The 24,661-nt window shown below is 35.2% G+C and overlaps 1 protein-coding gene across 1 annotated transcript; it reads left to right on the top strand.

Moving 5' to 3' along the window:
- ccnt1 (cyclin T1) lies at positions 1 to 23,859 on the top strand. The gene is made up of 9 exons (XM_066708159.1): positions 1 to 199; positions 7,263 to 7,344; positions 7,739 to 7,867; positions 10,800 to 10,860; positions 11,834 to 11,896; positions 12,051 to 12,096; positions 12,356 to 12,519; positions 12,708 to 12,778; positions 14,545 to 23,859. The coding sequence occupies exons 1-9, from the start codon at positions 12 to 14 to the stop codon at positions 15,793 to 15,795; spliced, it is 2,055 nt and encodes a 684-aa protein (XP_066564256.1). The 5' UTR covers positions 1 to 11; the 3' UTR covers positions 15,796 to 23,859.
- Positions 23,860 to 24,661: the final 802 nt, after the last annotated feature.

Raw genomic sequence — 24,661 nt, 5'->3', positions numbered from 1 at the left:
GTCGGTTTCTAATGTTATACTTCTCAGTGATGGCGGCTTCGTTTCCTTCTCCTTGTCTAGCGAACAGCAAATGGTATTTTACCCGAGAACAGATTGAGAATAGCCCGTCTCGCCGTGCGGGGCTTGACCCGGACAAAGAACTTTCATACAGACAGCAGGCCGCTAACCTTCTTCAGGACATGGGGCAGCGACTCAATGTGTATCTTTTTGTCTGGGACGCGGGGAGAAATTACGCTACCGAAGGGTGAAGCCGGTTTGGCGGCATGGATACAGTGTCTCCGCGGGGGGTTACCAAATGGCTTGACAATGGCAACAAAATTACACTGGCCAAGAGAGAGGTTTGTAAATTGGAAACAAAAACCAAAGGTGTGGTGTTGCCTGCTCGGCCGTGGTAGTAGCCAAATGTTAGCGGAGGTTGTTGCTTTCCAAGCGGGTTCAAATCTTGTAAGGCCCGGGGTTTGTGGGATGCGTAGGCCGCAGCCTCGGCCTAGAAGTTTCCAGGAGAACAAAAGCCGGAGTCGGTCGGTGTTTCCGTTCGATATGATTTTTGTTTAAAAAATACATATTTATATATAACAGGGAGACGAATTGAAACGAAAAATTTGATTTTGTGGCGTTATAATTGTATTTATATCCATACACGCAACTCTTAGCCATTAAAGTGTTTTTTTATGTTTTGTTTTTTTGGCAACAGAAATGCAACAACTCTTGTTCTTACTCCGGTCAAGTTTGACTTCTTTCGCCGGTGAACAGCTTTGGTTGTCGGCGCATAAGAACACTAATGTACATTTAAATGTTCATTTTTATTTTGAGTGTTTAAGTTGCAGTTCAGTCCCTTTTAACCAATTTCTTTATAATGCGAGTGTGCAGTAGTGTTCAGTGATATCTACACTTATGGTTTTTAACACTTATATTTTTAATTGGTGTTCGGTTGAAATCACTGTTTGTTCTCTGTATTTATAACTGTACAAGCTTGTAAGATAATTGACAAACACATTCAATAAACTAGAGTTGCGCATTATTCGACTTTCCGTTTCTGAACAAAAATAAACGTTTTTTCTTGTATTCTTGGGTCTTTCTTTTAGACTTATTTGAGTTCAATGCATTACATTATATGTCAAATTTATCGGAAAATTAAGAATTACACGTTTAACAATTGAAAACTTAAGGTGCCAATTGTGAAATTAAAACTCAAATAGGCGAAACAAGGTGATTATCCAGTCTTCATAATAAGCCTTACTCTTAAATACGTACAGTTATTGGAAAGAAAACTGCTATATACACACATACACACCTCTCCCCTCCCCTCCCATTCCCTTTTATTTCCTTTAAACATACATGGCAATGTTATGTTCAAACTATTTTAAAGGAAGCAAATACTAGCATCTCGTAATGCATTTTTTACATTGTATAATTCTTTAAAATGTGCAGTCAATTTAATCCAATGCAGTTATACAGTAGGCATGTGTATTTATCGAGTCAGAGAGGAGGCAACAGCCCTACTTTGATATGTAGCCTCATACTTTATTTGTATTGGTGTTTGTTGTATTTCTGCAAGATCAAACAAAGGTGTCAGCATTCACTTTTGTGAGACAACCTTAATCGTGTAATACACTGAGAATAACAGTGAGTGGTGACTTTTGCAAGGATTTGTAGTGATATTTGTTGACCTGCTGTACCTATAAGTCTGTAAATTTCTATATATTCTACTGTTTAACCTGTTAATGTATGTGGTACTTGCACTGTATAAAGACATCTAGAATCACAGGTGCCAATTTAAAACAAATCCACTTCTGAAAAGTAAATTATCAGTTTTCTAAATTCCATGCTCCACCCAATACTGTTGGACCTCCCTTTATATATATATATATATATATATATATATAAAGATCCTCATTCCAATATAGATTTTCCCCTTCCACTGTATTTGGTTGCATCTCATTTCTGTGATGTCACTTACTTTGGAACTATACGAACTTCAGCCAGAGTAGGGCAAGGCACATGAAAATCTGTTTTTAAGGATTAGAGAGACCTTAAAGTTTTTCTGCCTTAATTTGGTAACATTCTCTGAGTTATTGTATTTATTTTTAATTTCTCCCTGTGCCTGTTTGTACAGATTAAACCATTGTTTTTAGTATTTTATTACCTTGATCTTAATGTGAAATGTAACATTTTAAATAAGATAATTACTTTTTGTGCTTTAGTTAGTGCTCCCAGGAGAAATTTGATTTGTACTATGTTGAGAAGACATGTCTCCATATTGTCATAAAATTAAATATTAAGGGCTTAGTTTTCAATGAATGCAGACTAGATTCCTTATAATATAGGTCATTTGTTTTTACCATTAATTTTACATTTAATTAGTTTAAAGCCTTTTGCACCTACTCAATAGCTACTTTTTAAAAATATTTTTATATGAATTGGCTGTTTGTTATATAGTTGACATTGAATTATTACTTCCTGTCTACATTTTCACTTTTGTATTGAGTGTGATAACTTCTATCTATAATTTGTCCACCTGAGCTTGTAACGCAGCCATCGTGTTTCAGTACTGTAATATAGGAGGAGGAAAAAAAAAAGTTTTGTGCTGTAGATATGAAATGAGTTCAAGTATATATTGTTCTCTTACAGCAAGCTTTTTTATTTAAAAATGTTTCCAAAAGCACAGATATATAGAGCTCTATGTTATGCAATGGCTTTCCTCCAAAGAATTTTCACATCCTGTGATGAAAGTTCCATTGAACTTCACAAGTACAAATTTGAGCTGAAAAGAGAAGAGAAACCCCATAAAAAACATTTGAAATGTATGCAATGTGCTAAAATAATAAGGCACAATGTGCTGAAAGAAAGTTTAAGGCACATTAAAGGTTTTCTGCATACTTCTGAAGTCTTAATTAGGTTGCATGTATCCCTGGCTTTTTTTCCCCTTCAATCTTTAAATACCTTAAATATTTCAGAATGATTAGTGTGTCAGTGCCAACTTCCTCAGTTGTAGATGTTTGCATCTGGTTTACATAATCTGTTAGAATGATGTTAGTTTCCTTATGGGCTTTTGGACTTGAAAAACATTCGTACAACCTTTGAATTTGCTTCTTTCTTGTGATAGTTTGTTTCGGTTTGGACTTTTATTGTGTCTGAAATATTATCATTACATACACAAGTATTCATTCATTTGGAATTTATTTCTGTGTATCACTACTAACATTCTTTTGTACTCCCTCCCTGTGTTGTCTGAGAGCAAAAACTATGTTGTTAAAGCACTGAATACTGAACTATATATATATATATATATATATATTTTTTTTTAGTGCATATAGCCATACATAAAACTGACACTTTTAATTAAATTAATTGAAATGCCTTTTACAAGACCTTTTAAGCTTTCCTTTACTGTCATGACTATATTAATGATAGATTGTATTGAATAATTATTCTCCAAATTGTTTAAAAGATCATAGATCATGAAAGTGGCATTTTAGGTGATGCCAGTTCATGTTTGGCAAAAGCCAGACACATCGTTGTATCAATTAAATTAATCACAATGTATTAAATACATCCATAAACTGAAGGGTAAATATTCACCTCGAGTGACAGCTGTAGTTGTCTGTGTTAAGTGACTCAGCACAGCTACTCACACAGAGTTAATTTAAGCACTTGAAGTTGAGCTCTGTACTGCCTTTGAAGCGGTTTTCCCCAGTACTGCTACAGTTCTGCTTACAGGAAAGCAAAACCATTGAATCCCGAAGGTCACCGGGTTTATTCAAATGGAGATCTTACTTTAATTGGAAGCCTGTTGGAAGTAAAATACATATCTATAATAATAGATGTTAACCTCACTTGGTATTCTTCATTATTACTACTGCTATAAGTAGTAGTAGTAGTTAAAGCAGTAGTAGTAATGGTATGTAGGGAACTCCAACATGGAGAGAAATAAAATGATTATATCAAAAACTTGTGATTTATTTCCTTAAAATAAATTTTCCCATAGCTTGGCTCTGAAACAAATTTGGTAATTGTTTTTGAATGAATCTCTGCACCATTAAAAAACCCTGGATATAGAAGACAAGTGTGGCAGTACACTTCGCGCAAACACACCCACACACATATTTAAAACTTTTAATTTTACTTTTAATTTTAATTCTGACTTTAATAGTTTAATTTAGGTTTTTTAATGATAAGTAATGCAGACTTACTTGTCATTTTGTATTATACTTACTGATTTTGTAATTCACTACATGTGGCTGACTGCATGTTTTTTTTTGAATAATGATAAATGTTTTAAGACATCATGGAAGTTAATCCATCCAGATGTTTAAATTATTTTTAAATTTACAAACTAAATTAACCCACATATTCAGGACGGTCCATTTTTTTTTTTTGTATTTCTTGTAAACTGTTTATGTGTTGCCTTGGATGAAAAAGCTATATAAATATTATTGATGTATGTAATGTGTAATGCTGTGAGTTAAACCATGCCAAGAAAAGCAAGTGTTTGATTGTTTATAGTAGAGCTAATTAATTTACCTGTTAACCTGCTCCTACATATTTCATGTGTCCATTCATTCATAATAATAAAAAAAATGTTATAAAGATAAATTGACTGAAATAATGTATACACTTTACAGTACAGCACTGAGGGTCAAACCAAATATGAAACTGGTAAGAAAATGCCAAATGCCTTATTAAAAATAAGTTTTCTCAAAGTTATTTGATATCAGAAGTAGACTTCAGTCAAGAATGCAAAGCACCTACAAAAATTATAAACTACTATTAATATACTGTTGTGAACACAGTTTTAAATAGGTAATGATTGAGTATTCCCTTTCATAGCTCTGTTTATGTGTACAACATCAGCATCACCTTAAACTACATGGACCCAACAAAAATTTGATGTCTAGGGAAAGTATTTTTGTTTTTGCTGTAGTACTGTATATGTGTTTATAGGGACATAGGGTTTGAGCCTCATTTGTACCTTGATGTGTCATGCCTTTGTAATGTTGATTAGACAGTTTTTTCATTAGTGATAGTGTGAACGAATATCTACTGCTTGAAATTATGAATTTCTTTTGTGAATTCTGATACTACTTAGGCTACACTGTCTTTGAACTTTGAGAGTATTCATTTCAAATCACAGATTGATACGCTGAATTGTACACATCCACTACCATGTACCTGTATATAAACTGAGTCGAGAGAAATTGCTGATGTTCTGTCTGAGAGATTCTTTTGATTTACTTAAATGTGGTCCCTGTATTTTAATTGTACTGGATTTGGCTGTTTATAATATATTATATTGCACCATAGATATACACACCGGAGAGTGAACCTGAGACACTGTTTCAATATCTTTGAAAGTTTATTTGTGTTAATGCAGAACTTGATTGACTAGATTCATATTAAGCTTATATCAGATGTTTCCAAAAACATTTTTTTAATATTAAGCATTTGTTTTGTTTTGTAATAAACTAATTGAAAATGTCACATTGTTCTTCATTTAAATATATATTTTTATATTTATAAATACAAGTCACCTAACTTTTTGTTTTGTCCAAAAGTCTGATTGTAAGATATAGAGCTCAACAAGTGTAAACAGATTTATATAAATATTGATAATAGTAGTGATAAAGCACATTTTCTATTTACTCTTGTACCTTTGTAGATTGTCCATTATTTGAACTGGGCATTTAAAAAATGTTTATTATAGGCCCATTTATTTTATACGAGAAATCCATTTAGATTTAGTGATCTTTATCTCATTAAAATGTTTAGCACAGTCTCATATTTTTGGATTTCAGAAATTATGTAACACCTTCAAAGTCTTTATAATGATTTTTATTGATGCTATTTATTATTCATTAGATTCAGTCCTGGTTAAAATACTAATAAATTGTATGCCAAGTGCTATTGAAATGGTTGTTGACTTTGTTCTGGAAAAGTTAATAATTCAGTTAGCATTAAGGACGTGTCCTTTAGTAATACATCAGATATATACATGTGATTTAATTTAGTATACGTTTTAAGGTCCTGTTAGCTCATCTTTTATGTGGAATTAAAGTTGTGTAATATGAAAGACTTAAGTTTAATGTTGAGATTTAATTTCTATTGAAGAAAACGAGTGTATTTTTATGAGATGCAAGGTGACTTTTGAGTCCACTGTTTGAAGTAGGTAGATCTTGTGGATACCCAGTGGAAGTAATTCTGTAATTCATGGGAGGACTGTGTGGTGATATCCCTGTCATAAAGGTATAGCCTGTATGCATTAATTTTATTTATAGTGGTAAACATAAATATCCAGTGTCTCCTTGGAGTGTTGTGTGTTATCTACAGTGATGATCAATTTGGTCTGCCTAGTCCCCCATATAATTAATACAGTATGTCAGTTTCCTGTTCTTTCAGTCTCTCCCTCTAGTCTTCTTAATGAGTGATTTATTTGTACAGAATTGGCCATGTGCTACATACCTCACGAAGCCCATTAACAGAAAATTATTTTGGGTTTTCAGTAATAATAAAACATGTTAATGCATTTTACTAAAGTTTAAAAAGTATTTACTTTTCCAGTGATTTATTTTAGAAACTTTGCTTGGCATTCTGAATTTGCATAGGCTACGAAGTTGTATAAGAACTTTTTTGTGGTGCATTTATGCAACTTACTTCTGTCCATTTGTTATGTGTAAAAGTTATTGCGTAATTATGCTCTCAATGACATAGGTTACGTTCTCTCTGAAGTAAAATAAGATGTTATAAATGCAAATGGAAAAAGACTAACATTTTATTTATGAACAAATTAATCATGACAGATATGTGATTGATTCAATCACTGACCTTACTAACTTTGAAATAGATTCTCTATTGAGCAACAGGCTTTCATTTTACATCATCTCATTGGCAGTGTCAAAAGATGCCCTTTTTTTCACCCAAAGTGTGCTGACTTTTATTTCAATCCTATGTGCCACCATGTGTGGTCGGTGCAAATGTACCCTACACCTTTATAGTATTGGAACTCTAATACAATGTCATAACTTGCTATTTGTGGCGGGTAAAAGGATATTATGTCTGGTTTTGTGAAAGGTTTAACCTATAGCAGGATATACGCCACAATTGTGTGCTGTCTGAATCAACTTCTTAATATTATTACGAATCCCCCCCCCGGAACACAGTAGGGTTATATTGGCCTGTTTATTGTTCAATTGGATTGTTAAAATACAATTGTAATAAGTATCAGAAACATTGCTGTAGCATTTTCCTTAACCATAGCTCTCTAGGTCGCAGCTCACCATCAACACAGCCATTGTATATATGCACCGCTTCTACATGATCCAGTCCTTCACCAGATTTCACAGAAATGTAAGTATCTTATGCCTTTTATATAATCTAAAACATGGGGCTACACATATATACTTACTTTTGTTTGTCAGATGGATCAAATTGTTACGTGTTGAGAGTCTTGTTTGTTTAATTCATTTTGTTTGTCATCCCTTTATATTATTTGAATTGGGGCATTGCAGCTCTCCATATTGCTGCTGCTTTATTCCACGTTTCAGAGTTCACTAAAACCTGAGTGACTCCGACTTTGAAAAACAGCTTGGTACAATATGGGATTGTACATTTTCCAACAAAAAAAAAAAAAATCCTTTTAGTTACAGTTTAACAGCATTGTGCTCTTAGATGTTAGGTCAAGAGCGAGGAATGAGATCCTACCTCCCCTTGAAGTGTTTAACTGGAGACTAATCTCCCACAGGTGATTTCCCCAGCTGCCCTCTTCTTGGCAGCCAAGGTGGAGGAGCAGCCCCGCAAGCTGGAGCATGTCATTAAGGTGACCCATGCATGTCTCAACCCCCAGGATCCTTCACCAGACACCAGGAGTGATGTAAGTAGCATTGGCCATGAGGTTCACTCTCTTCTACATCCCAGGATATACAAGATTTGACGTCATGTCCTCTAAAAGCCCAGCCCAGTGCTGTAGAAAACATTAAACAATTTCAGTCATTGCACCCATCTCTCTAATATCCCAGTACCCATCTTATACCGTTCTTTTACATTGCTTACATTAGTTGCATCTAAAACTGATTTCTATCTGTACATCTCAGTTAATAGATTCTTATTGTTAGCAACATATTTGGATGCCAAAACAAAGCCTTGGCTTGGAAAAATGAATAATCTTAGGTTTATTTCAGAAACCACTGCATGTTTGAGAGAAAATAAATTTAAAGAGCCATATAGAATTAACAGGAATTGAAATCTAGATGAAATCAGGCTTCCCCTTATTGCTTTCAAATAAAAAAAATTCCCAAAATGACATGAGTGGACTGCTAAGACATTGAAAATACATTTTCATGTTTAACCACATACATACCACAGTGAAAAAAATATATAATGGCATAGGATATTTCATGCATGACATCTTGTAACATTAGACATGGATCTAACAAGATACTGAATGTACATCATGGTCCACTCCAAATATTACCAGATCTGTGAGACTTGCTGTAACAGGGAGATGAGGAAACAGAGGGTTCGGGTTCATCAGCATCTTTATTAAATCAACTTATTTATACGAAAAATAAACAAACTGTATCCTCCTTATGGAGGAGCCTTCAAACTCCGAGAGGAGTTGTAAAAAAAAAAAAAAAAATTAACAAATGAAACGAACAAGGACAGATAATCTCACAGACTCTCCACAGCTCACTGTTGGCTGTGGTGGTGTGGGGTCTCACAGGAAATGACAGGGGGGTTAAATACGGTGAGGCACAGCCGTGGTGAGAGTGCTGATTGCCGTCTGCATCAGCGCCACAGTTGTGTCTAACTAACTGGTGCAAAGCACCTAAATGAGATGCAGCTGCCGAAGCTGAATCCAGCCCTCTCCACCAGCTGTGCTCTGACAGGGCCAACCTGTCACACTTGCCTTTTAAAATTTAGTGAATTTACACTTATAGTACCAATCAAGGCGATCCCCTCAATGTTCATTATGCACTCTATGTGAGCTTTGAGACAGTTACGTAACATGTTTTTGTTTCTTGGAAGTCTGAACATTGGTAAGACACACTTTGTATTCCCCAAGATACATTTAAGCTTGTTCACCGTGCTGAGCTACTGTTGCTTAGTTTTATAAGGCATAAGGCATGTAAAGGCTTAGTATGATTATGGTTTTTCTGCACTGCAATAATTGTATCAGTTTTATTTTTTTGGTAGAACATATAAATGTATGTTAATCATTTTTATCATAACTTTACATTATTTAGTTGAGCTCTATGGGTGCACTGATAAAATGGAAACAGTCTTTGAAATTGAAATTGTTTTCAGAAGGACGACTGCACCACTTTCACACTTTTGTTGTTTGAGATTTTGTGCTATACCAACTAAGCTTACTATATTTAACCCCCTAGTGAGCTAAGAAAAGGTAAGGTTACATTTCTCAGACTTTGCCAAACTTGAATACCTTGCCTTATCCCCATATGATCTTAAACAGAGTTCTTTGAATGTGACTGAATGTCTGTTTTCAGCAGGGTGTGAAATTCCAAAGCCTGTCAAACCACCTGGCTTTATAAAAGTCAATAGCTCTGTCCTACATGGCTTGTCATGATTCAATGGGCCACAGAGATCCTGTAAAACCCATCCTCTCTCTGCTCCATAGGCTGCGCTTTAGACTGCCCTTAAGCACATGACACCGTTGAATTTCATGCCCTGTTTTGCAGTGAAAAAGATGGTTGTTGTATAAAATGTACAGGCTTTTATTGCAATGCTTTTCTATTTTTATTTTAAAGCAACTGTTACACCATGCCTTCCTTTAAAAAGTTTCTGAAAAGTGTGTGGGCTTCCATGAGTTTACAGGTGTGCAAAATTAAAGAAGAGACTAGAAGAAGAAGTTAGCTTCTTCTGATTCAAAATAAATTTAAAACCTTGGATTCTTCATTTAACATAAGAGACTTATGGCATTTAGGGAGATGTTAGTTTGATGTTGGAGGAATGAAAAGAAGAGGAGTTAGATGTTTGGAGATGTTTCAGAAAGCATGTTTTAAGAATCCTATGGCATATTATGTGAAAATAACCTACCTAAATTTAAAGTTGAAACAAATAAATACAAGTTAGATGTTACATTTCTGCAGTAAGGAATAGGCTGTGACCCTGGTAATGCACTATTCTGATATTTTTAACACTTATTATTATTTATTATTATTTATTTCTTAGCAGATGCCCTTATCCAGGGCGACTTACAAAATATAACTAGGTACATGGAATGCAGCTCAGTTATCAAACACAATTAATAGGATATAACCTACCGCTTATCATTTGAAGTGATTTAACTGGAAATGCACTGAATGTACAAAACATTAGGAACACCTTCTTTTTTCTTTGAACGAGGTGAATCTATGATCCCTTATTGATGTAACCTGTTAAATCCACTTCAATCAGTGTACATAAAGGGGAGGATACAGGTTAATAATGGATTTTTAAGCCTTGACACAACTGAGACATGGCTTGTGTATGTGTGCCATTCAGAGGGTAAATGGACAAAAGATTTAAGTGCCTTTGAATGGGGTATGGTAGTAGTTGCCAGGCTTGCTGGTTTTAGTGTGTCAAGAACTGCAACGCTGTTGCTAGAATATCAAATTAGCAAATCAGCAGTTGGAAATGGAATCAGCTGGACACTAAATAAGAGGAGAACGTCTTTGTTCAGAAATCTTCTCTAAGGAAATATGGTGTAACTTTTGCGTTAAAAAAAAACAAAACAAAAACAGAGAAAGAGACAAAAGAGAACGATTGCCTCCCAGTGAGTAACCTGCCTGTCCTCTCAACCTCAGGCATACCTGCAACAAGCCCAAGACCTGGTCATTCTTGAGAGCATTATTCTCCAGACCCTGGGTAAGTTGGGAAGGCAAGAGGGCTCTCTGGGTCCCCAGACTAGGAAGGTGTGTTTGGTGGACTGTAGATATTAACCACCTTCACTCTTGTCTACAGCAGAAAGAGAGAGAGGAGGAATGGACGCCACCCTATGTCACAAATTGAACTAGCATTTTCCATTGAATTTTCCACCTGTCTTGTTTTGCAATTCAGTTGTCTGTGTTTCATACCTGCCTGCTAACACCGTTTTTCTTTTTTAAAGCCATTCTTCAGGTGCTAGTTAACTTATGCAGATGAGGATGGAAGCTGTGTTTTACCCGTTTATGTTCCTGCAATGTTCAAACTAACGTTTCTGTCCAGCATGTCAGTTGTCAGTACTTTTCCATGGCAAAGTATTTCTATTATGATTTGACATTTAGGTTATCCACACTAGAAGTTAAGCAATTAAACAAATAAACAAACATATATTAATTATATATATTATATTAATTATACGTTGTCTAATTATATTATGGTGGCCATTATAACCACTATCATATCTGTGATAAATGAATCTTGGAGCTGTACATTTACATGTACATGTACAGTGGCCACAAGATGTAGGGAGATGTGTAATACAGCAAAACATTCTTTTTGAACATAAAGATACTCTTTGTAAAAAATGTTTTCTTAAACACAGCCCAAAGCACCATCACTGCTTGTGATTGTCCTATGGGAATGTTTTTTTTTTTAAAGAAATATATATATATATATATATATGTTGATTAAAAAAAATTCTCATACACTTGAATTTGTCTTATCTAGGCCCTGTCAACGGAAGGTTGCTCTGATCCTTTTTTTTATTTTTATAAGTGTAACCACAATCTCCCAAGATGAGTATAGATCATATGCTGAAAGCCCACCAATATCTGATCATACTGAAATGCACAGGTTGGCTTCTCTGTAATGTAGATTAACAAATATGATTTCCTTTTTTGTCTTTTTCCTATTGTAGCATTTGAAATCACTATCGACCATCCACATACACACGTTGTCAAGTGCACACAGCTTGTCAGAGGTAAGAATTCATCATTATATATACAGTGTACCTATTGCAGAACCCTCCTTGTATTAAAAAAAGAAGCTTTTGCAGACTGGCAACTACTTTCAATCTGAAATTTTACAGTGGATGTTTTTTTTTGTTTTTGTTGTCTTTTCCCCCTTTATCCTAGCGAGCAAGGACTTGGCTCAGACATCCTATTTCATGGCTACCAACAGGTGGGCACTTCAGAACTTATGCACAAAATAAGCAAAGGCATATGCTATGAATTGCCTGTCTTAGAAAACTCCCATTTGCATCTAAGGCTAAATTTAAAAATAAATACTCTGGTTAGCTCATATGTCTTTTGGAGATCGATGCATCATCATACAGATTGGAATTATGCATTTTTTCCCCATTCTTCTTAGCACTGAAATGACAGTCTGTCTCTCCTTATCTCATCACTTTTGGCTTTCCGCTTGGTCCATCTCTGAGCAGTCTGCATTTGACAACCTTCTGCCTGCAGTACAGTCCTCCTATAGTGGCCTGTGTCTGCATCCACCTGGCTTGTAAATGGTCAAACTGGGAGATCCCAGTCTCCACAGACAGCAAACACTGGTGGGAGTACGTGGACCCTACTGTTACACTTGAGTTGTTGGATGGTAGGTATTTTTCAGCAATTTTTCCTGTAATGCCTGTAATATGTCATTAATACATATTAAAGCCCTCTGTTGCAGGAAATCCCAGTTTAGTGTGAAAACAGGCAATTAAGGAAATAGTGCAACTATAGAAGTGTATTTGATCTTATTTAATGTGATCCCTAATCTGTGGGTGTGATTAATTCCTACAGAGCTCACTCACGAATTTTTGCAGATCCTTGAGAAGACGCCGAGCCGGTTAAAACGCATACGAAACTGGAAGGTAATACTAGAGGAAAACCAATCCTGCTTTGATATATTGAAAATATTAAATTACATAAACATTGTTAGTCAAGTGTTGGTTTGCATCCTTTTGAAAGACCAAAAAAATCCACATCCATATGTATACATTAATTCAGATTCCTAGATTCCAGAAATCTAACTTTCTTGTATGCTTAACTTTAATGCATTGTATTTTTTGATTCAATTAATCTAACAGCATGTCTGCTGTCTCCTATGATATTGTTACATTTTGATAAGCTGTAGTTTCCTGTAACCTTAAATAATAAATTCTAAGGTTTATGAAAGCCAAGCACAGACGCATTTTAATTAGCTCTTTAATCATACATGGAACATGTCTATTCTAGTAGTGAAGAGACGAGCTGCATAAAAATAATACAATTTGAAATTTGAACACTGATTTGAACATCTAAAAAAAGACATAGATATAGATAGGATTGTCTGTTTATTTATTTTGTTCTTATATGTATCACCATTATTTTCTCCCAAGTAGTTATTTTCCTCCGTGGAGACATAAATAAGTAAATCATAATTTTCAGAAAAGTGAATCAGTAAATACATATAACAAAAGTTCTTCTTTCATGAAAGCTACAAACTACATCTGCTAAGAATTAAAATAATACAGAGTCTTACATTGCCAGACACCCTTCACATGTTGAAAGTATGTTTTCGTTAATGCATTCAGTGACATCTGATTATTTTCGGATTAAATAGATTGAAAACGTAGACCTAACCATCTATAACAAATCAAAAACATATGTTACGTGTTATATCACTCGAAAAATTTCACCAGTGTACAGATGTTGAACTGAGTGTTTCTCATATACAAGCCTATTTGTTTGGCTGAAAAGTAACAGACCCTATGGCCAAAATGTGGAAAAGTTGGTCAGAACAGTAAAAGGATTACAGGAACATATGTTCATGAAATTGCTCTGTAATCATGACTCCCAAAATAATATGTGAAAACAGTCCTCTTTTTTTGCACTAGATGCAGCATGTGGTGTGACAGAGCTAATGTTTCCTGTCCAAGATTGACTCTATGTCTGTGACTTTTGATTGAGGGACAGTCCATGAAAAGATCTTTGCTTGTGCAATCATTGTTTTCATTGCAAGCCAGAAGAACTTAAAAATCACAAACATAGAAGTGCTCACTAGACATCACTTGTTCTAGTTGACTGCCATTCCTGATAGCCCTGGTAGGTTTGCTGCTGTCTGCAAATGGGTCTATTGCCTACAAAGCAATTTCTGCTGGTGACTTGTGGAAACTTAATACACAATCTTTCCTACTGATATTACTACATCCATAGATGGATGGACCATCCTGTTTTGTAAATATGAGTTGCATCTTTTTAAGTTCTCGCAATTGATGAGAAAAATCACAATACAAATATGTAAACAAACCCAGGAGGCCAGTAAGGGGTTGCTTGTATGACATCACAGTCATAGAATTCCCTGAAGCTCAGTGAGAGGTGGTCGAATCACATTTTATTCTGCATCAAATGGTAAACAGTTGTATAATTCTATTTTTTGAGATTTGTGTGCAAGATAATTATGTTATTTATCATTTGCAATGGCTAAAATATGTAGGGTTTTTTAAAGACTTTGGGAAAATAAATCTCTACTGCCAAATGGAACTAGACTTTTTGTATTTGGTATGTACAGAGGTATATGTCTGAGTCCTCCAGGAAGAATTTGAGAAATATACTAGAATATACCAGACTAGAACGTAAACACACTGTTTCTGAACAGGCGGGGCAGACTACAAAGAAAACAAAGGTGCTGGAGGAAGGGGACCAGACGGAGGCTATGATGAACATGATTTCCATGGCGTCCTCAGAGAGCACACTGGCGGGGCTGATGAGCCTTTCTGCTCCTCCTTCCTCTTCGGCTTCAGGGCCCTCACTGGACGAGAAAGAGCTGTCCGAAACACCTGAGTCACAGCAGTATTGGCAGCCCAGCAAGATGGACACCCACAGGACTGGTTCAGAGCCTGTGTCGAACCATGATATGGGCTTCCCTCAAGGTCTGCACATGCCTGCCAAAGTATCCCTCAGTGAGTACCGTGCCAAGCATGCTGAGGTCTTGGCAGCCCAGAAACGCAAGCTGGAGAACATGGAGGCTAGCGTGAAGAGGGACTACGCCTCTGCTGCTCAGGCTCTAATTGGACAGCAGAAGAAGGACAAGCAGCCTCAGCAGACATCCTCTTCCTCTAGCTCTGACCTCACGAACCCATCGCCCATCATCCTCAAAATCCCGCTGGAGAAGGATCGTCAGGACAAGAGCTCCCTTAAAGTGCGCCTCCCTTTGTCTGGGAGTGGAGGAGGCAGTGGAAGCAGTGGCAGTGGGAGTGGAGGAAGGATCAGGATGCCAGAGAGGAGAGGTGGTTCGGTGGGGGAGGAGGGCAAGGGCAGAGACAAGCACAGGGAGCGCTCTAACCACCACCACCATCATCACCATCACCACCACCACCACTCCTCCGGCTCCTCCTCTTCCCTCTCCTCACACAAACATTCTGGAGGAGGCAAGGCATCCGGGGACTCCTCCAAAACCAACTCCTCTTCATCCCGTAAGCGGCCCCACTCCCAGGAGCCCTCGCCTGCCTCTAACCAGTTCCGTCCCAGTAAATCAACTAGGAACTCCTACCAGCTCCCTCCAACCTCAGCTACTTCCAGCCACCCTCTCAGCCTGGGTCCAGATGGACTCACGCCCCTGGCCCAGCAGCACCAGGGCTCCTTCCCCCACTCCAAGGCAGACAAAGGTTCTGCTGACACCAATGGCCACAACGCCGGGGGCAGCCACTCGAATGAGTACCAGGATACCTTTGAGATGCTGAACTCACTACTTAGCGCTCAGGGGGTGCAGCCTGCCCAGCCCCCTATGTTCGACTACCGATCACAGTATGGGGAGTACAGATTCCCTGGGGGGGCACGGGGCAGCAACTCGCGACCTCCGCCACTCCCAGCAGAACCCCCTCCCCCACTTCCACCCCTACCCAAATGAACATCAGAGAGGGGGACACAATTTTAAATCTATTATCCACCTTTTACAGCAGTGGCCATCCAGGTTACAGACTGTTGTGCTTCTTTGGCAAAGGTTCCACCTTTTTATATTTATGTTCTGTGTATGATTTGTAGCTTGACAGCAGAGTAATGTACCACTTTTTTAATTCAAAAAAAATATTTTTTTAAAAATTTTGTTCCCCATAGTTTTATTTTCTCCTTCAGTGTGGCAATAATGAAAATGATGATAACCCCATACATAAAAGATGTCATTTTAATCTAGAGCTATAAAATAAAGTACTTGCATTTAATGTTGGAGAAACCTGTCTCAAGGAAATTCAAACCAGTCATCACTGGTCGAAGAAAGAAGGAACAGAAACAACAGCAAAAGATTGTTTGATTCAGTTATGCATGGGGAAACTGTTTTTCTTTCTTTTGATTGGTTGAAAAAAAAAACTTTTTAAAAAGCACTGCTATTTTATCATTTTAAAGTGTTTTAATCTGAAAATGTACTATATTTTTTCCCCTTTAAAACCATATGCAACAAGTGCTCCTTTTAGACACTCCTTTTGCCATCGGGTGTTTTATGAGGGTGTATCTATTTTGTTGCAGTTATTCTCCTTAAAGTCAACTGTGAGATTGCAAACTGGGGAAGTTATATAAACTTATACATTGACATTTAACTTACTGAGCAGAAATCTGAAAATATAAATCCAAACAAACAATAGGTGTTCAGAATTGCTTTATATTGTCCTAGTGTCATCTTGATGAATTTCTAATTTGAATAGCAAGCACTCAAACTAACAGATGATCCAAGATTACTTAAAATAGAGGGATTTCCTCTGACCTCTCCCCTTAACGGGCAAACCTTTTCTTCTGGCAAGTCTGCTTTAATTAGTTAATGAGGATGATGAGTTATTGATCCTAGAGGAGTGTCTCGCAACCATCAGGCCATGAGTGGGTGTACCAGGAAGTCTGAGAAAAGTCATCCTTAATGAAGTGGTCAGGAAAGAGGGGTTGCTGTACTGCAGAAGAGTTCAAGTAAAATATGTCTTAGCCTTGAAAGGTTTGGGAAACACTGCACTAAAGGACAGAGTTCAAATAATCTGTGTCTGGGTTTGCACTGGTAGTCTAAATTATTTCTTAGACATTTATAACATGAAAATCTCGCTGCAGCTCCATGAGTAATTATAAAGAATTTGTTCTGATTTAGTGTTTGTTTGCTTATGTGCTTGATGCAGAGAGAAAACATTTTGTCTGGGTCTTACAGAATTATTACCCTGTTATTTCAATTTGTTATGCATGCTTTGCTTTATGTGCTCAGAATGATGTTCTCTTCTTGTTTCTTCTGGTATGTTTACTTATCCCATTACATGTCCTTGCAAACAGACCTTTGGAGGAGATTTTTAAATGGTATTGAATGGAGGTGTATAGAGGAGGCAGGCAATGACACAACACTTTTGTTAAGTTTTATTTTTTTATGCTTGTACAGGCAGTCTTTGTGTCACACGCTTGGAATGTAGTCTAGCAGAACTGTTTGATCCTTATTGGTGATAGACTGGTAAATGGAGAGTTTGAATTGAACACTCTACAATCTACAACTGCAGTCCAACCCAGCTAACAACATTTCAGAACATTGCTGTAACTTTGTAGATTAGTGAAGGCTGATATAAAGTCATTAAGACTTTTAGGCAACATTGTTGACATGTTGAAGCAATGTTAAAGGATGTTTTATACACATTAAATTAGAATTTGACATAATTTACACAGATGTTTATGTATTAATACACACCTGTCTATAATGTCTTTGTCCCGACATAATTTCACAACATTTTCACAACCGTGTAGTAATGTCAATAAACCTTGTGAGTGTGTTGTAAGGAAAATCTATTTTAATTCTCTCATTGCAAATTTAATTCACACAATCTCCTGCTGATGAATCTGGGAATCTCCAAATTTATATTGTCCAAAAGTAATTTCACATAAGCCTAATGTTATGATAAATCTACCTGCAATGTGAAATTGTAAGCTGGGAAATGGAATCCACATGTTTGTTGTTAGTTACATCACTTTCTACTGGTTGCACAGGTCCTGATCAGCAATAGTTATGGATGAGTTATGCAGACATTGATGTAATCTTACATTATTTCAGATCATTATCTGTGTTTATACACCCAAGTCTGTTAGTGTAAATTGTTCATTTATAGCTACTAACCCAAAAGCCATATTCCAGTTTTTCATAGTCTCACAGTTCAACAAATACCAGTAACTATTTGGATGTTATCACAAGATCTTTAATGCAAATGAAAGGGTTCATATTTAGTTATTTTGTTTTGTTTGTATTCTTGATGTTTAAGTGACAATTGTGATTGACAGTTATATATTAAAAATGTGCAGGTGGATATTAAATATAGGTATTTTTTAATTTTGTAAAAAAAATGTAAACGGAGAGGCTTGTATTTTAATTAGTAGATTTCAGATGTGATGCAGTCATTGTTTTAAATGGTTGTTACCCACTATGCTACACTCAAGTGATTGAATTTTATGTATAGAGAATTCTCCATGCAAAGCAGAAGAATCGCAGGTTAATGGGGTCGGGGCACAATTGTTTTATTTAGAATTAATTACATGGTTTAGATCTTCCAGATGATTCTAAAAATCATTTTATTTAATAATACTGAGAAGGATTTTCTGGACTGATTTACATCACTGTCCCTTATCAGCTAATACCAATCTGACACTGATACTTTGGCATTTTAAATTTAAAAAAAAGAAAAGAAAAAAAGTCTTCCTTTTGCATTTGTTGACCGCAAATTATATTTGCCAGCAAAATAAAAACAAAGACATTAGCTTTAACACTTTTAGTGAACCTGAAAACTTTCTACACCCCAATACTGATTTATTTGATAATATAAGTACATTTTCCTCAACAAAATTCTGTTGAACAAATGCAGAAAGATGGTATCTTCATAATGTTTTTACTTAACAAGCAGACAGGAAATGCTGCATACAAAATCAAATAGAAAATGATGCGCACGGTAGTTGCAGCTGTTAAAAACCTGCCCATTTCCCAATGTTGAAGATACCAGATTTCACCATCTCATTGGATTCCTCGAGGTTCACTCTGCCCAATAGAAAGTTGTCTGTATTTGTATTTGTCTTAAAACAACACTGTATAGCTCTGGCAGTCTTCTAGATGGAGGGTATCATTGGGTACTTTCAGCGATGGAAAACAACTGGTCAGCCAGAGCTATGAATTCCATTAAATGGTTTTAATTTCTTTAGCCCTGGCATTTACACTTGCAAATTGCATTGCAGTTGCAAACATGCATTGACCGTTTCTTCATTGCAGCTTTTGTCTGTTTCTGACTCTTGTTGCTCTGTAGTCACCTTTAAGTTACTGTAGTTACTATATTCAGCAGCATGGCACAGCGTGGCAGGATGTGCTGGCGTGTGTTGAGGTGTTACTTGTGTTCCCACCATGGAAAAGATTTGCAGCATATACATTTACAAACGGCATCCATTTGGAACATGTTTGCATCTTAGAATTTGCGTCTTGTACACCACAGCAAAGAGGTTTCTGTCTCAAAGTTTATATGTCTCGATATATACAGCCGACTGCAGTATCACTAAACAAAGTTCATAAGCCAATCATGTAATTTCCCCCAATATTGGAACCAGTCCGATAACCAACTGATTTATTGGTACGTCCCTATTTCCTTTTTTTTCTGTATGACAAAGCTAATGTATTCTAAATGTAATAACAATGAAACAATGTAATAACAACCCCTCTCCACATACACACACACTCATTTTAAAATATATATTTTCTTCTGTTCCTTTGTTTTTATATCTAATGTCCATTCTACAAAATCTTGTGTTCTGTGCTTTGTGATCGATATATGCAATATATATCTGTCCCTTCAACTACTTTTGCTTAGAAATCCCTCCTGAAATATAATAGTAATTCTCCGAAAATGACTTTTGCTCTGACCTGCATTACATGTGGCCGCCAGGGTATCAGAAAATGTTTTGCAACAGTGAGATGTTCTATCAAAACAAATTACAAACTTGAAACAGAAGTAATTATATTTAAAACTTCTTAGTGTTTGCGAGGGGGTTGGCAATATACAAATCCAATTAATAGATCCTATATGATTTGTTGTTGATGGTGTTATGTAGCAGGGGACTAAATCACTTATTTTATGACTGATTTATCAACTGCCTGTCCACTTTCCTAGAATCTGCAATACCTTGTGTATAATTTTCAAATAGAGAGGCAGTATAGATTAAATCAATGCATAAAAACATGTGATCCCCAGAGTGGATCAACAGTAGCACAAAGAGAGTCAGGGAGAAATGTATGAAGTGGGAAAATACAAAACTGAAGAACCTTAATGGACAGAAATATTAGTTCAGTCCAAAATCATAGGTGATAAGGGAAATACTGTTTTAACAAGGACTTAGTTTCAGGTCCTAACAAAGTACCCGGCAGTGTGATTTCATACCAGTAGATGAAATAAATTTGATTATTTTACCTGTTGTTCATTCACATTCTTGTATTCCCTATTGTGTGATGCACAAGTTCAACTTAAAAAAAGTAATCAACTTGATTTCTTCCTTGGAAAACTAAACTATTCTCCATCATTTGGTCTAGGTTCCTCTTATGTTATCCTTATGCATAGATTAAATCAGACTTTCATTTATTTATAAGTATTTTTGCTAAATGTTTAAAATGCACATAAAGTAGATTTTTAATAAAACTTTCAGTCAATGCCTTTGAAATAAAATATTTATAAAACAGGTACCCAAAATATTATATTTAACAATCTTTTAACAACAAAGTCTTTCACTTCAGTATATACATAGACAGCAAATATTTCTGTTACATTTGCAACTTGTGATAAATATAAATGTAAAACATTTAAAAAAAAAACTTCTTCGGGTTTATGATGTTTTTAATCTTTATCATTGTTATTCTGTCACTGAGGGACAATGCAGAATGAGGTGTTCAAATAATTATATATACACACACACACAGGAAATGTATGTTTATATATTTCTATATACAGCAATGTCACATATACATATACCTGACTAGATAAAGATGTGTAGAGAGATGTATAGACATTGATATAGAGATATTTAGATATAGAGGTGGTTGATTAGATATGTATAGGATCAGTGCTTTTATTTATTTAAAATATATTTTACATGTGCACAAATGAACATTATAAAACACCTGCCATTTTAACTATAGTGTCTCTTAAGTTGTTAATTTAAACTTTGTAACCCAGCTTCAAAGTTTACTTCCCCCCCTTCTATTTATAATATATTGTAATATTCAGACAATGTTGGCTTCAGACTTCGAACTTCAATTGGTTATTTCTCTTCGACAGCAATTAGGAGGAGGAAATATAATCTCTCTCTCTATATATATATATATATATATAGTGTGTAAGTAATATTTTTTAAGAGTTTTTATTGTTTCTTGGAAGTAAACAAAATACACAAGACCATGAACCTATTTTATTCAAGCATACATACTATATTATACCACCAATGTCATGTTAATAAAAGTTTAGATAGAGTGCTTATGAAAATATATTGAAGAGTCAGAATTTTAAAAGTGTCTTGGAAGGAGACCAGTGGGACATAAATGGGTGTACAGTCCTTTTAAATGCAGAGAAGTGAATTTAGTATTTTGAGAAACAATATTACAATTATGATCCTAATTTTAAAATTTTAGAATACAAGAAAAGGTCATCAGGATAACACATTTGCAATAAATGAAAGAAAACTGCATATTGATAGAAAATACTGAGTTTTACACACTAATTTTTGATCGGTGTGCATGTGTTCTGTCAGATATTCTAATAAGTGTTGAAATGTTTTCTCAAGATTTCCAGTAGGCTTCTGTTAAAAGTAAGGGATTGAACCCATGTGTTTGTATGTTATATGAATTGATGGGGCATATGGGAATCCAATCACAAACCTTAATTCCTTGCTCAATGTTTTATTTGTATTGTTTCCTCTCAATGTACTCTGCATTTGTATCAGTTCTTCATTTATTTTAATTTTATTTTAATTGTGCTTTTTGTTATTCTTTTCTTTTTCTCCTGTTTGATTCCACCTTGAAAGATGTGCTTGCTGCTAAAACAAAACATGTCAGGTTGATAGAGAACATTCAGAAAAGTTACAGGAGTAAGATGGCCAATTGTTGATCAGGTCCCTGGTACCCCATCTGTTACAGGACAATATAATGTAGATTCTTACATGGAACAGAAAGACATATCTGGGGTTTAAGGATGCAGTTGCTTAATTATACAGCTTTGTGTTCCATATTTTATATATAAAAGCAGTGTTTTCTGAGTAAAGCTTTGAATCCGGTACATGTCAAGACCAAGGCAGGTGACTAGGTTGCCTGAAGACAGGTGATGACTTACTTTGAATCTATCGTGTTACTCTCCAGATCTTGTTGATTTTTACAGTTTCATTGTTTATAAATGATATGCAATAACTTTGTTATTGTTAAATATATTTGTTAGGTTGACATGGGTACCCATAGGGAATTAAATCACCTGGGCTTGTTTGTAGTCACTGGGTATTTTTATAACTTGTAAAATATGTTTCACATGTAGACAGTATAACATTAATGCAGTTCTAAATATACGTCTCTGCGAAGTGTAGTAAATATAATGTTAAAAGAGGCTTAGCATTAAAATTAGAGTTTATCAGAAGGTATTTTAAGTTTATACAGGAAATGCACAGGGGCAAATTATTGAGGCAACTAGTTGTCTCATCAGAAATTTGGCCAGAAAGATTATAAAACTTCTTGCAGATGTGGTCATGTTACTGTTTTTCATTCATTACATATATACACCACTTTGTTGCTTCCAATATGATTTTTTTTTTTTTTACAAAAAAGTTTAATTTCAATCATGTAAAAGGAGACCATTTTAGTGCCGATATACAGCTCTGGCAAAAATTAAGAGACCACTCCAAGATCAGAAATCAATTTTAAGTGATCTCTTACATTTTTCCAGAGCTGTAGTTCATACCAAAATAGCAGATTTGCTTGAAGCTACTAAAATAGTATCAAAAAAGTTATGCTAAACATATATATCAACACACAACAAAAAAGCAATACTAAACTTATTAAATAAATATTTAGTCCAAGGTGGCAGATTGTAGAGTTCCTTACATACAGAAATCCCTCACACCTTAGTGCAGCCGTGCTAATCTATGGATTTAAATAAATAAATAAGAAATAGTTTTCAGTTCTATAAATTCTACAAATGTCTCGACACCTGAAGAAAGAAAAGGATGTATACCATATACAGTATATAACATTACTAAGCACTTAAATATTAGTAATTTTTTAATTTCTATTTTTGTTTTTAATAATGATCTAGGACTCGGGTACCTGGCTGTTTTTCACCTTGCTCAAGATTCTGTACCTGTGCCAACTTTTGATTATATATTTATATATATATATATATATATATATATATATATATATATATATATATATATATATATATATATATATATATATATATATATATATATGTGTGTATATGTGTATATTTGTGTGTGGAGAGGAATAATTTGTAAACTGTACATACATTTTTGTATGGTTTTAGTGGTACCAGATGAACTCAGGTTTGGAATTTTCTTGTTTTGGGGAATTCTTATAATATGTGTAAAATTAAATCAAGGTTTACATTTCACTGTGCTTTTTTATTTTTGTTTTGTGCTTTTTGTAAATGCTTTTCCTTTCTTAAAGTAAAAATGTGATTTGTTTCTTCCCATATACATGGTTAAAAAAGCTTTCAGCTTTTTATTTATATAATATATTGATGAGCTGTACATACAGTATGGTGCTAGATATGGGGAACTTGAATTGGACTGTTATATTAGGGTTTTGCTTTATAAACAGTATGTCAATTCACTGATTGCTAAGTTAACTGGGTGAAATGTGACTTGAACTGAAACTGTGGATTTATTTGTCTTTGGCACCTGTGCTTTTAATAAAGGAGAATAAAAACTTTTCAAACTGGTTGTACATTTTTAGGCACCTTCATTAGTTGTTCACCAGGAAGATCTATAGAATGGGGAGAACTCTGGTTTATTTCCTGTTGGCTGAGAATAAAGGGTTTCTTTTCCTGGTTATTTGAAGCCATGCATTAGCTCACAGGAGTTAATTTAATTAATTTCTGTCTTGCCAAGTACTTCTAATGTCCCTTTCTGTGTTTTATTCGCAGAGCCTCAACAAAATATATGGTACACTAATTTGAAGTTGTCTGAGTGAAAGTGGTTGTTGATCTGGGTAAGCATTTTACACCACAATGCAAAATAAAGTCACATGATATTTGATGGTTTTGCATATATGAAAATCACCTCACTCAACACTGTATTGCAGCAGCTCATACACTGCATATACCTCTGGTGCTGTGATACAGATGGGCAAATTAACAAACCATGTTCATCAACTAAATATGTTTTTGTTTTGTTTATAAAAAAAGTGGGGACATTTGTATCAGGCCAATGAACAATATAATTAGTTTTACCTTGTCAGATAATTTTAAAGCACTACTTTATCACTGATATTGGTAAAGCATTACATGAAAATGTTATATAGTGAATAAAGCAATGATGGTTAATATGTGTTTTAAATTTTTTCATGCTGCAATATTATTAATAGAAAAATAGTAATATACTTTAGCAGTAATTGACTGTGATCCAGCACAAAAAGGCCACCGTGAGGTCCTGGGGGATGAATCATTGCTGTGGAGCACCTGACCCACAGGACTCCCCTTATTGGCCTGTATCCTGCATAAAGCCTTGTTAGTTGGGGCGAGACA

Source organism: Amia ocellicauda, chromosome 7, assembly GCF_036373705.1.
Source record: "Amia ocellicauda isolate fAmiCal2 chromosome 7, fAmiCal2.hap1, whole genome shotgun sequence".
Classification (NCBI taxonomy): Eukaryota; Metazoa; Chordata; class Actinopteri; order Amiiformes; family Amiidae; genus Amia; species Amia ocellicauda.
The sequence above is the reverse complement of the archived record's forward strand: the minus strand, read 5'-3'. Positions and strand labels throughout refer to the sequence as shown.